This window comes from Phlebotomus argentipes, unplaced genomic scaffold (genome assembly GCF_947086385.1).
Source record: "Phlebotomus argentipes unplaced genomic scaffold, Phlebotomus argentipes genome assembly contig_5, whole genome shotgun sequence".
NCBI classification, from domain to species: Eukaryota; Metazoa; Arthropoda; class Insecta; order Diptera; family Psychodidae; genus Phlebotomus; species Phlebotomus argentipes.
In genome coordinates, this window is record NW_026776165.1 from 9,957,794 (window position 1) to 9,970,723 (window position 12,930).

At 51.8% G+C, this 12,930-nt stretch overlaps 5 protein-coding genes across 5 annotated transcripts; 2 read left to right on the top strand and 3 right to left on the bottom strand.

Moving 5' to 3' along the window:
- Window positions 1-170: 170 nt before the first annotated feature.
- On the top strand, window positions 171-1,634 carry LOC132265649 (mitochondrial import receptor subunit TOM20 homolog). The gene is made up of 3 exons (XM_059766392.1): window positions 171-411; window positions 581-659; window positions 1,263-1,634. The coding sequence occupies exons 1-3, from the start codon at window positions 285-287 to the stop codon at window positions 1,510-1,512; spliced, it is 456 nt and encodes a 151-aa protein (XP_059622375.1). The 5' UTR covers window positions 171-284; the 3' UTR covers window positions 1,513-1,634.
- Window positions 1,635-1,671: 37 nt separating this feature from the next.
- On the bottom strand, window positions 1,672-6,594 carry LOC132265647 (sister chromatid cohesion protein PDS5 homolog B-B). The gene is made up of 6 exons (XM_059766390.1): window positions 6,377-6,594; window positions 5,884-5,991; window positions 3,012-5,818; window positions 2,589-2,928; window positions 2,250-2,450; window positions 1,672-2,177 (listed from the first exon to the last, which is right to left on the bottom strand). The coding sequence occupies exons 2-6, from the start codon at window positions 5,962-5,964 to the stop codon at window positions 2,037-2,039; spliced, it is 3,570 nt and encodes a 1,189-aa protein (XP_059622373.1). The 5' UTR covers window positions 5,965-5,991; window positions 6,377-6,594; the 3' UTR covers window positions 1,672-2,036.
- Window positions 6,595-7,072: 478 nt separating this feature from the next.
- On the top strand, window positions 7,073-8,185 carry LOC132255975 (probable chitinase 10). The gene has a single exon (XM_059752151.1). The coding sequence runs from the start codon at window positions 7,073-7,075 to the stop codon at window positions 8,183-8,185; it is 1,113 nt and encodes a 370-aa protein (XP_059608134.1).
- A 1,953-nt stretch (window positions 8,186-10,138) lies between these two features.
- On the bottom strand, window positions 10,139-10,852 carry LOC132255976 (peritrophin-1-like). The gene has a single exon (XM_059752152.1). It carries the CDS (start codon window positions 10,850-10,852, stop codon window positions 10,139-10,141), a length of 714 nt encoding a protein of 237 aa, XP_059608135.1.
- Window positions 10,853-11,500: 648 nt separating this feature from the next.
- On the bottom strand, window positions 11,501-12,725 carry LOC132265838 (CD2 antigen cytoplasmic tail-binding protein 2 homolog). The gene is made up of 2 exons (XM_059766619.1): window positions 12,492-12,725; window positions 11,501-12,436 (listed from the first exon to the last, which is right to left on the bottom strand). The coding sequence occupies exons 1-2, from the start codon at window positions 12,614-12,616 to the stop codon at window positions 11,569-11,571; spliced, it is 993 nt and encodes a 330-aa protein (XP_059622602.1). The 5' UTR covers window positions 12,617-12,725; the 3' UTR covers window positions 11,501-11,568.
- Between the last annotated feature and the right edge of the window lie 205 nt (window positions 12,726-12,930).

The window sequence follows — 12,930 nt, forward strand, 5'->3', positions numbered from 1 at the left end:
CTACTGTAAATCACTTCCAAAAGTTCTGGTTTTACTCATCAATCACTAAAATTATTACATTTGTCTGAGTTGATTTTTCTGAGTGCACTTTCAACAGATTCCAATTTGAAAACTTCCCTCCAGCGACTACAGCGCCACGATTGCTTCGGGAAAACACGATCGAAAAAAGTGTTCGATCGAAATTGTCACGCAGCTGTCATTGAAGTGCGTGAGGAACTGGACAATTTCCGTGGTGTGTTCTCTTGAAGCCCTAAATTCTCGTGTTTTCACACCCGCACGCACACATGGAGATCAACAAGACGACGCTGGGCATCGCGGCGGGCGTGGCGGGCACGCTCTTCCTCGGCTACTGCATTTACTTCGACCACAAGAGGCGCACGGATCCGGAGTACAAGAGGAAGGTCCGCGAGAGTGAGTATCTCTCCACGCGATTTCCCGCCCTCTCGCCGGTCGTTACGTAAGAGCCCTCGCGGGGCGCGGAGGCGCGCGTCCTCCGGACGAGAAGCACTGGCGGCGCGTTATCGATTCTCAGCGAAAAGAGTGCGCCGAGCGGTTGTTGAAAGGTTGTCCTCTTTTGCAGGGCGGCGCAAGGCGAAGAAGGCGGCGGCGGCGAACCGTCCGGACATGCCGAATCTGATGGACAAGGAGGCTGTCCAGAAGTGAGTACTTTCGCTTGACCAAGGGAAAGTCCTTGAGCTGATTTTTCACCAGAAGGGGCTCCGCAGCGGGGAAAATGTGTGGACATGCGCGCTTCTGACGAAACAATCGCGAAATGCCGCGAACGCACGTGTTCCGAAGGGAATTTTCGCGTCTTTTACACACACTTGGGAAGAGGGAACAAAAGCCCTTCGATTCACGGATCTGGGCGTGCAAATTGAATTTCCAGGGTACTTTTAATAATGTAGATTCGTGAAAATTTTTCATGAGTCAAATATGATGCAATTTTTGTAGTAAGAGATTAATGTTCTAATTTCTAATTATTTCAAGAGAATAGTCACAAATCCTAAAAAAAATGTGAGTTTTCTAAAACAGTTTCAATGAATTGAAGTCGAAAAACTAAGAAAATCTGAAAATTGTGCGAGTCGGAAGAATGTCCATCCGACTGCTTGGGATTGTCCACTGCATATTCCACAGTGTGTCCAATTGAGCCTCTCGTTGAGTTTAAAAGGACGCCGGTTTCCGCGCTGCGGCGCCCCTCGGCGACTCTCCTCGACGCAACCTTGAAACTGCGGAGCATCACGCATGTCCGTGCCTCTCCACAGGTTCTTCCTGCAGGAGATCCAGCTGGGCGAGATGCTGATCAGCAACGGGCAGATCGAGCAGGGCGTGGAGCATCTGGCCAACGCCGTGGTGGTGTGCGGCCAGCCCACGCAGCTGCTGCAGGTGCTGCAGCAGACGATGCCCGCCCAGGTGTTCACGCTGCTCATCCACAAGATGAAGGAGTACAGCAGCAAGATGGGCCAGCCCAGGGAGGGCGGCGGCGTCGAGGAGCTGAGCGACGACCTGGAGTAGCGGCCGCAGAGCTTTCGCGCTGTCTTAGAAGAGTGTCTCAGTTGTGTTCCTTCCGCATTGCAGCTGATCAAACTGTACGAGCGCCCCTCATTTTGGAATCTAGTGTAATAAATATATTTCTTCACACACGTTGAAAAGTGCCTTTTGACCTCACGCAAATAGCCAACTGAGGAAGAGGAGAGTATCGAACAAACGCCGGATGAAGAATAAAGACAAATATGAAATTTATTTCTTATACTCTCCGACTAAATCCTCTCCATCGCGCTTCAATGAATTCTCCAATCGAATAAAAACTAAAGTTCTAGCAAAATGAAAGAAAGGAATTCGCATGAAATTAACGGATTTTTTTTCACGTGAAGAAAGAAAAAAAAAAACTTAAACTGAATATTTTCATCTTTTCTCACCTTACGAATTAACTCTTATCTCATTATATCAACTTATTAAATATCTTTCCTACTTATTACATAAATTAATAAAAAGTTAACGTCATTTATCTCTTTGATATCTCGTCACGCGCGCGCGCCTCACTCGCCGAGCAGCATCCGCTTCGCCGGCGGCTCCTTCATGTCCAGCGACAGCTGGTGCTCCTCGCAGTTGTTCTCGGCCTCGTTCTCCACGTCCGCGGTGTCGTGCGCCTTGTTGTTCGCCGTCACTTTGCGGTCAGTCTGGAAAGGAGAGCCAATTAATCAACATCATTAACATCTTACTTTCTCCTCCCTCCGCGAGTCGCGCCTTACCAGCATGTGCTTGCGCGCGTTGACGCTCTGCGGCAGATAGAGATCGGCTGGAAGGTAGATGCGCGTGTTCCTGAAGTCCTCGGGCTGCGCCTGGAAGTACATCGACGGTATCCTGGCCTCCAGCGGAAAGTCCCTCGTGTCGTAATTGATGCACTTGGTGTAGATCAGGTGCATCGCAATGTCACAGATCGCCCACATTTTCTGCAAGACAGCAAACAATCGATCAAATCTTGTCTTACGAGACTCATTTTAGGATTCACAAGAAAAGATGAACGGATAAATCAAGACAATTTCCAAGATCTTCACAACAGCGAGGCAATAAAGGTCAATAAAACTCACGAAATTCGTCTCATCGTCCTCCTTCTTCAGTGCATCCTTGTGCTGCTTCATCCTGTCCACGAGGTTCTTGTAGAAGCCGAAGCAGAAGAACTCCTTGTTGGTGATGAGCGGCTCCAGGATCAGCCACAGACACTTCTCCACCTGCTTCAGCTGCGCCGGATCATCGAACTGCGTGAAGTTCGGGTCGTGCGTGAGCACGGGCACGGCAAACACCAGCATGTAGTCGGGCAGGATGTGCGGAAGCTGAGACATTGCGCGCTCCACCGTCGCGAAGGACTTCACGTACTCTCTTCGTCGACTCACGTCCGTCTCGATGTTCGTCTTGATCTGGTGGCTCAGCCTGCGAACGTAAAGGAAGCGCGATAAGCAATAAATCATCATTAAATTTTCAGACAAATGAATCATCAAGCGTCTGCCACTCACCTTCTGTCCGCCTCGCGGCCGCCCAGGACGTAGTAGCCCATGAAGTCCAGTGGCAGACACTTGTGCGGAATGCCCTTGTTCAGCCCCTTGTGCAGCTTCCGCGTGAACGCCTCGCGCACCTCCGGCACGGGATCCACCATCAGCTGCGACAGATTGTAGAATTGCTCGGCCGTGAACTGGTCACCGACGCCCTTCTGCTCGCAAATCTTGAGCATGGCCGTGCCGGCGCTCAATCGCAGCCACGACATCTCCGCCGCCGACAGTCGGCCCTGCTCCAGCAGATCGCCCTTCTGCTTGATGAACGCGTGCAGCATGCGGAACGTCTTCTGCGCCGACATCACGTCCTTCTTCAGGCCCAGCAGCCAGCGCGCCATCGTCTTTAGGCCCTCCACCTTGCAGCGCGTCTCCTCGGGCAACTCCTCCTCCGCACACCACTCGCTGCCCGGGATGCCCTTCCTATCCTCCGGCACATCCTTCACCAGCAGCTCCTTCACAATCTTCCGCGAGATGATGTTCTTGATCGGCACGTGGAAGCGATCCGGGATGTTGTACGCAATGTGTCCGAGACACACGATCGCCGTGCGGTACTTGGCCTGCTCCGGGCTCAGATTCACCTTCAGCGTCTCCACAATCTCCGCGAACACGTCACCCGAGTCGGCGCCCTGTGCCTCCGCGGCCACGCTGGGCGTCATGTTCACGTACATGCAGCGGATGGCGTGCTTGGCCTGCTTGGGCGTGCCCGAGATGGCCAGCTCCTTGCACACGGGCGTCATGCGGTGCAGCATGGCGGGATGGGAGTCCACCAGCGGCTTGTAGCGCCCCAAGTACGTGAAGGCCTTGAGAATGTACGGCGCCGCGTACTCGTGCTCTGAGCCGAGCAGCGAGATCATGTGCGTGAGAATTGTGGTGTGCTGGAAGTGCGCCGAGAAGACGTACGCCAGCACGCTGAGCAGTTTCAGGCCGCGTTCGCCGGCCGACTCCGCCGGCAGGCCGACCTCCTTGCACACCTCCTCGCCGCCATGCATGCAGTCCTCAATCAGCCCCACCAGCACCTCAATGCTCGCCTTGTCCACCATCACGGACGCGATGCGCTCCAGCAGCATCTTGATGGTGTTGTAGTACAGATTCGTCATGATGGGCTGGCCCAGCTTCTTCAGCACCGTGGCCATGGTGTCGGCGCACTCCTTGCATGACACATCGCGCTTCAGGATCGTGTCCATCTCGCGCACCAGCTGCACGTCACTCCGCATGTGTGCGGAAAACTTGGTGAGGAATTCCTGTGCCTTCACCGGGTCCGGCAGCTGTTTGGAGATGTGCGTGCACTTGGCATTCATCTCCTTCTGCACCTGCGGCGTCACCACCTTCACTCTGTGCAGCTTGATCCACTCCGACACCGTCTTGCGCACCTTCAGCTGGTTCTTCTGCAGCTCAATGAACGCCTTCGTGGCGTTGTCATCAATCGTGCCCAGCAGCTGGTACAGCTTGCGCATCCGGTCATCGGCGGGCAGCTGGTACGGCACCAGGCACGTGATGAGCAGTCGCTCCACCAGCAGTCGGTCCTCGATGCCCGTCATGTAGTAACCGTGCAGAATCTTGTCCTTAATCCAGTTCACCGCCTTCTTGGTGGCGTCCGGCACGTTGCTGTCACTTAAGTACTTCTTGTAGATCATCGCCAGGCCGTTCATCGCCTCCTTGCGTATCTTGAACTTCTTGTCCAGCGTGCGCTCCTTCACGAAGTCCAGCAAGTCCTCCGACTCGGACACAATCTGGAAGTCCCTCTTGGCCGTCTCCACGATCGCCATCACCACCTCGTAGCGCACCGTCTCGTCGGAGTCGTGCTGGCGCACTTTCAGCGTCTCGATGACATCCTTGCGCAGGTGCGGATGATTGAGCAGGAAGTGCATCGTGCTCTGCACACACTTGATCCGTATCGGCACGGCGATGTCGTAGAAGCGGCCGAGGAATGTGCGCCACAGCGGCGTATACTGCTTCGCCAGGCCGGAGTCCTTCTCGGAGAACATCCTGGCCAGCAGCGCCACGGCCTTCACGCGCTCACTCTCCTTGCTGGACTTCAGCTTGCACTCCAGCTGCGGCAGCACGGACAGCAGACACGGCGGTGCAATGATATTCAGCTCGTAGATCAGGTCGTATACTTTGGACGTGATGGTGAAGCTCTTGTCCACCTTGTCCAGCACCAGCACCTGGTTGAAGAACGCCTGGATGTACTGCTTCAGCGTGTCCGCCGTCTTGACAATCAGCTCTTTGGCAATGTAGTACGCATTCTTCTTGGCCGTCTTCTGCGGCTCCACGATATTCGACAGAATGATGTCCAGCAATTGATTAGACACGTTGTCAGACTCCGTGATGAGAGGACACAGGACGTCCAGCATGAAGGACTTCACCTTGCCGCTGTGCTCGTCATTGACAATCTTGAACATGAGCTGGAACAGGGCACAGAAGATCTCCTGCGAGTCCTCCAACTCGAAGCACATGTTGAAGGACTTGACGTAGGCGAGATTCTCGAGCAGGTAGAAGTATCTCTTGAAGGCGGGGTCCTTGGGGTCCTTCAGCCCATTCAGCTGGCGTATGAGGAACAGGAAGATGCCCTTCACCTGTTCCTGGTCCTTGTAGGGCGCCTCCGGCGCGTACACGCGCAGCACGTCTGCGATGCAACAGGCGATCAGCAGCTGTACGTCGCGAGAGCTGTGGCAGAGGAACGCCTCGTCCGCCAGGTGTAGCGCCAGCGGAATGTACTGCTGGTAGAGTCCCTCGTCCTGGCCCATCGTCTGGAGGGTGTGCGAGAGCGCCTGCAAGCTCGGAATACAGCGCGTTAGCCAACAAACTCCTTCCGCCAGAGGCCAAAAAAACTCACCTTGAGGCGCCGTATAAGCTCATCTGGGCCCAGGTCATCCGTCACGGGTTTACAGCCTTGTGGATACACAATGTCCGTCATCTTCGCTTCACCGATGGTTACCTGCTCCTGCAAGAAACAGCCCGAGAGTCAGTGGCTTCGCCTCTGTCCGGAATCGCAAACATGGCGCTGACTGGCGCTCTGTCAATCAGCCACCGAATCTGTCCGTAAATCACTCAATTTCCCACCAATCTCCAACCCCACCTCCCCTTCCGCACCATCCCTCATCTCCTATTGGGGTAATTCCACGATAAACCCCCCACAATAGCCCGGGATTTCCCGGAAAAGCCCATCCCAAGCATGGCACTGACAATCCACCCAAACACCCCCCAAACACACACTCCGATCCCCGCAATCTCTTCCGACACACTCAAACTCCCACTCTGCCCTCCTGCCGGCCTCCGCTGGCGCACACATTCTACAGCAGAGCGCCCCAAACAGCGCGGAAACTCACATTGAAAAGCCACGCAGTGTCACTGGAAGAGTTCTCAGCACTGTTTTCCACTCACTCCGGCCCAACTGCCCACGAAAGCACTCGCTATTGCCTCAAGGCGGTCTCCGGTGCACTTTTCACGCACTTCCACCGGGTCACGCGGGGTAAAACAGGGGGAAAATCGTGGAAATGCTGTGAGAAAAATTCGCAGCAGAAGAAAACATTCACGGCAAGTGCGCCACCATGGCGACTGTGGCGAGCACCGGAATGAGAGTGGCGTGTGCGCCATTTTCGAAGACCGAAAAAAGGAGGGTGAATTGAAATGTAACGGTGGAATCTGGGATCGAAGTTCTGCAAAAAATTCTTTGCGATTGACAAGGTTCCTCAGAAAACAATTTAAAGTAAAAATGGTAGAAGAATTTCTTGTCTTTCGCTTTCAGATTAAATGAATATCAAAGCTTTTGAATTTCTGGATATTGTATCGTAAGGAAGAAGCTTAATGCAAATCGCATTATTCAGCACACAAGGTGCATCACAATATTTGTTGGATTCGTATCTTCGTCGCACCACTAGTTGTTTATCAAATGACTGGAAGAATAATTCATTGTCTCGAGATAAGAAATCTATGGAGGGATTTTCTTATCTTGGGATCGTGATCACAGAAAAATCCATCCTGCCTTGGTCATTCAAGTTTGTGCCTCAGTCTAAAGCTGTCCAATGGCGCTAAAATACCTCCTCAAGTTTCTCTTCCTCGCCTTCGTGCTGCTCACGAACGCTGAGGAAGATTGCAAGCACAAGATTTGCGTGGATATTTCTGAGGATTACTTTCTGAGTAATCCTCTGAACTGCAGCAGCTACTTCTTCTGTCGACAGGGAAGAGCTCACCGTGGTTACTGCCCTGATGGACAATTCTTCCATCCTCCACATCAAAAGTGCGATAATTTCTGGAACGTTCCTTGCCAGCCAATACCAGAGTTTGAACTGGAGTGTATCGACGACGAGGAGCCAAGTCAGCCACCAGAGGAGCCGCCGCCGGAGGAGCAAGAGTTCCTTTGTCCCTCGGACGAAGCGCAGTTCCTGCAGCATCCGCACGACTGCTCCAAGTACATCCTCTGCTTCCACCGAGTGGCGCACGTTCGCCACTGCGCTTCTGGCCTGGAGTGGCACGGCGCCATCGAGCAGTGCAACACTCCCGACCAGGCGCAGTGCTCGCCGTCGCAGTGCCCCATTCCGGACAATCCCAACCAGCCCGTGTTTCTCTACAACGACAACCAGTGCGGCGCCTTCGCGCTGTGCGTCAACGGGATGCCGCAGTGGCGCTCCTGCGCGCCCGGATTCCACTGGGATCGCGTGAATAACTTGTGCACGACACCCGAGAAGGCCGAGTGTGAGGAGATCAAGGAGCCGCCAGTGGAGGAGATTGAGTGCCTGGAAGACTCTCCGCTGAGGAATCCTCATCCGACTGAGTGCAATCTGTACTTCCTCTGTATTGATCAGCAGTCTTTCATGAGGAATTGCGCTGAAAATCTTATCTTTGACTACCTTACGCGCACCTGCACGCTGCCAGAGGATGGACTCTGCTACGCAGATATTGGAGCTGAACCTGCTTTTTCGCCGGCACCAATAGGAGAATTCGATCATCTGTGCGAGAACGGCGGCGGAAGTCCGATTAGGGAGCATCCGGACACCTGCCTGAAGTTCATCGTGTGCGACTTCGACACAGGAAGCGCCTGGCCGCTCCCCTGCGCCGATGGTCACGTGTTCGTGAGGGAGCTCTACGCCTGCGTGCCCGGAGACGTGGACACTTGCCAGCCGCACGACCTCAAGTGAATCCTTCAATAAATGAATCGCTATTAACGCATTGTTTGGTGTTGGTGTAGGAATTTTTCCCACTCCGCCCAAGATAACGATAAGTGCAGAGATTTGATTTCCTTTCTCGCCGCCTCCAATAAACCTCCACCAAATCTCACGTTAATCTCCCAAAGTGACGAAATATAAGATAGCGCCGGACAGTGTTGAGGTAGTTAGTCTGTGTCCAGCTCTCGTGTCAGCAACATGTCTTCCGCGCTCCTTCCAGTGCTTTGCCTTCTCTTGGCGGCGACTCCCATCTTCGCCACCACGATCTATCCCTGTGGCGAGAATCTTCAGCTTCTGCGACACGCGACGAGTTGCTCGCAATTCATCATCTGCATGCACGGCCAGGCCGTTCCGCAGTCCTGCCGCCCGGGCTTCCAGTTCGACCAAAACGCGCTGCAATGCCTGCCCGCGTCCGTGGCCAACTGCACCGTAGAGACCGATCCCTGCCCACCATACGACGATCCGCAGAACCTGATCTTCCACACCGAAGAGGACTTCTGCAATCGCTTCTCGCTGTGCTACAGAGGCGAGAAGGTGCCGATGACCTGTGCCTCTGGTCTGTACTGGGACAGGAACAATCACTTCTGCACTCTCCCCGCGGACGCTGACTGTCCCGTAAGCATCAACTGCCCCAACACGCCCGGCATCTCCTACGAGCCTCACCCACTGCGCTGCGAGAGCTACTTCATTTGCATCAACGGCAACCTCATTGACGTATCCTCGTGCACCTACCCCATGATCTTCGACGTGCACGAGCGCAACTGCAACCTGCCCGAGATCGCGCAGTGCGTGCGCGATCCCTGCCTTCAGACCACCGGACACGCGCAGATCCCCAATCCCGACGACTGCAGCGAAGTACTCGTCTGCCAGAACGGCAGACTGGTGAACTCCCTGACGTGCCCCGAGGGCCAGATCAGCAACGACCAGGGCCAGTGTGTATTCGGGGATCCCGAGACTTGTGAGATTTTCGGATTGTAGGCGCAATTGTAGGCCGTGTAGGTTACGTGAACAATAAAGTGGTTGCTGGAAAAGCTTTAAGATTACTCGTTATCTTGCGAATCATTCTTGGATTCGTTTGTGTTTCTCTTTGAGAAAACAAATGGCTTTTGTTTCTGCGTCGCTCTAATATCGTGAAGATGGTTACATGCTTGTTTTGGAGTCTATATTGGTTATGGATTCTCAAGACTGCTAATCCCAAGGTGGCTTCTAGCTTAAAAATTGGCTTATCAAGACCTTTAGAAACAGGATAAGTCCTTGAGTTCCTTACGATTGAATACCAAACACTAGATTAAAAACTGAACTGAACATTAATATATCCACGCAAATCTTGTGCTTGCAATCTTCTTCAGCGTTCGTGAGCAGCACGAAGGCGAGGAAGAGAAACTTGAGGAGGTATTTTAGCGCCATTGGAATGAGGGAACAAAGCGAGGAACCAACTTAAATAATTGCAAGGGAGAGAGATATTTATATGGACAGACCCGAGCACAACAACTTAATCGTTCTGCTAATCGAAATCGAGAAATTTATCAAAACTTCTTAGAATTCGAACCACTCGTGATGAAAGATTGCTTCTGTGATTACTCACATCCTTATCAAAAGCGCAATGGAAATTCGATTGTTTGAATCCGGCACAGATCTGTGTAATTTCCCAGAAAAGTGGCTTGGAAGGAGCAAAATGATTTTTAGAAAGTTCTTTATTACTGCTCGATTATAGACTGAATTGACAATGAATTGATGTATGGAATAACCAATAAATTTTATAAGCATCGCATGGTCAAATGTCGCAAGAATGCGCTTACATAAATTAGTCCATAACAGATCATTTTTTCTGAATGCCAATTTACTTCTCACTTACTGAATTAGAATTTTCCGTTCACAGATAAAAGTAAAACCTCAATATTAATACATTAAGTCATTTATAGACAATTAATTATATTTCATTTCTTCAAGCTTCCCGATATGCGCATAGCAGAGCGCATCCTCTGGCAACATGCAGCTTCTCGTGATGTAGTCAAAATAGAGTCCTGTGGCGCAACTGGACAGGACAGGCTCTTCGTCAAAGCAGAAAAAGTACAGATTACAATCAGTCGGATGAGGATTTCTCAGCGGAGAGTCTGGGAAGCACTCAAGCTCTATGGGTTCTTCAAAATCCTCGCAACCAGCTTTCTGCGGTGTCGTGCACAAGTTTTTCACGCGATCCCAGTGGAATCCGGGCGCGCAGGAGCGCCACTGCGGCATCCCGTTGACGCACAGCGCGAAGGCGCCGCACTGGTTGTCGTTGTAGAGAAACACGGGCTGGTTGGGATTGTCCGGAATGGGGCACTGCGACGGCGAGCACTGCGCCTGGTCGGGAGTGTTGCACTGCTCGATGGCGCCGTGCCACTCCAGGCCAGAAGCGCAGTGGCGAACGTGCGCCACTCGGTGGAAGCAGAGGATGTACTTGGAGCAGTCGTGCGGATGCTGCAGGAACTGCGCTTCGTCCGAGGGACAAAGGAACTCTTGCTCCTCCGGCGGCGGCTCCTCTGGTGGCTGACTTGGCTCAGAAATATCCATGCAAATCTTGTGCTTGCAAATTTTCTCCGCGTTCGTAAGTAGCACGAAGGCGAGGAAGAGAAACTTGAGGAGGAAATTTAGCGCCATTGGAATGAGGTAACAAAGCGAGGAACAAACTTAAATAATTGCAAGCGAGAGAGATATTTATATGGACAGACTCGAGCGATAACTAAATCGCTCTGCTGATGTCTTTCTGCCCATAAATAAATGTGTCACGATATTTAATCCCACATCTAGATTCGAATGTGTATACTAGAATTGAACGAATTGAACACATTGCATAGCAATTCCATGAATTGATAACTCTTTGCAAGTGTTCAGAGATTAACTTTCTACCAATTTGAAGAGTTGAGACACTTGGGATTTTCAATTCTATACTTTTTTCCCAGAATATGAATCGAAATCGAGAAATTTATCAAAACTTCCTAAAATTAGAGCCACTCGTGGTGAAAGATTGCGTCTCCGATTACCCCCATTCTTATCAAAAGCGCAATGGAAATTCGATTGTGCGCATCCGGCACAGATCTGTATAATTTCCCAGAAAAGTGGTTCGATTGAACGGAAGGAGCAAAATGATTAAATACACCGAAAATATCGAATTTCTTTACAGTATTGAAGTCATTCTAGATTTTTAAAAAATATCATACGAGCCAGAATGCAAATATTTGATGCATTTGTCGGACAAATTTGCCCCATTCGACTCTAAAGGGTTAATTTTCACAGTCACAATCAAAGTTGAATTGAATGAACATTTATTGAAGAACAGCGCTAAATGCAGAATGCACTCACATTTCCTGAGAAAATTACAAATACAGATCGAAGTCGATGCGGTTGGAAGTGTAGAATTTGGTGTCCTCGCCCACCTTCCTCACCAGGACGCCGCTCTTGAAGTAGCCCTCCTCGTTCCACTTATGCATCTGCTCCGTGGAGAACGGCCCGTGCATCTCTGTGTCGTCTGGCTTCCACTTGAACTCCCACTTTACGGCGTTGTCCTCCTCCTGCGCCTCCTCGGCCGCTTCCGGCGCCGCTCCGCCGAGTTTACTCTTCTCCTTCGAGTCAAAGTCATCGGCGTACATGTCCAAAGCATCGTCTTCCGTCTCTGCAGCGGGTTTCGCGATCTTTCGCACTTTGTTCTGGATGAATTCGTACGTCTCCTCGTAGATGTTCATGTTTCCCGTGCGCGTGAGGATGTCATTTGTGAGCTGAGTGAGTTTCGTGACGACTTCTGCTGCCTCATCCTTGATGCCCGCCTTCTTGCGGCGCCAGCGCTCGGCCGACGAGATTTTGCTGCCCTTCCCGAGGCGTTGCAGGCTCTTCTTCACACTCTCGCCCGGCTGCATCAGCTCCAGGATCTTTCTGTAGCTCTCCATGACGTCGAACTTCCCCGAACTGCCCTCCTCAGCCTCGGAATCACTTGAGTCGTCGCCCAGCGTGCGGACCTTAGACGAGCCGCTGCCGTCCTTGGACTGCTGCACCTTCACCCAGTCAATGTTGTCCAGCCAGTTGTCCGTGATCTCCTTGTTCTTGTTCCACACATAGTGGCCATCCCGGTCAAAGTGGCCCTCCTCCATCTCCTCCTTCATGTTGAAGGGCGTCAGCTTCGTCTCGCCGTCCATCCCGGCGACGCCCTCCTCCTCGCCCTCGATGTCATTCTCATCCAGGACGTTGAACCTGGGAGGCAACTAGCATTAGCATTGCGACTGAAATAGCCAGCAAAAGGGCTCACTCTTCATCGTCAGTCTCCTCCTCGTCAGAGTCCAGCGTGTGCTTCTTCACGCCACTGATTTTCACACTTTTCCGCTTTGCTGTGCCCTCGCCATCGTCCAAAACGTGAGAATCCCTCTTGGACATGGCCTCAAGTTGTGTGCCCAGCCAGAAAACACTGAATTTGCAGTAAAAACAACTCTTTTCCGGGAGGAAAACAAACAAAAACAACGTCAGAGGAGGCGATAATGTGCGGTTATGTGAGTCTGGAAAGCCGCGCGCCGCTGGAAGTTCGAAAACACTGGAAAGCATTTTTGAAAGCGTCAGTCGTTGAGCGGGGCATTTTTGATGCCATCTCAAAAGGGAGGATTTTTTTTTATGACAATTACGTATATATTTCTGTGTAATTTATTTTTATACATATCTATCCTCTGCTTTAACCTATTTTCCCCTCGAAAAAC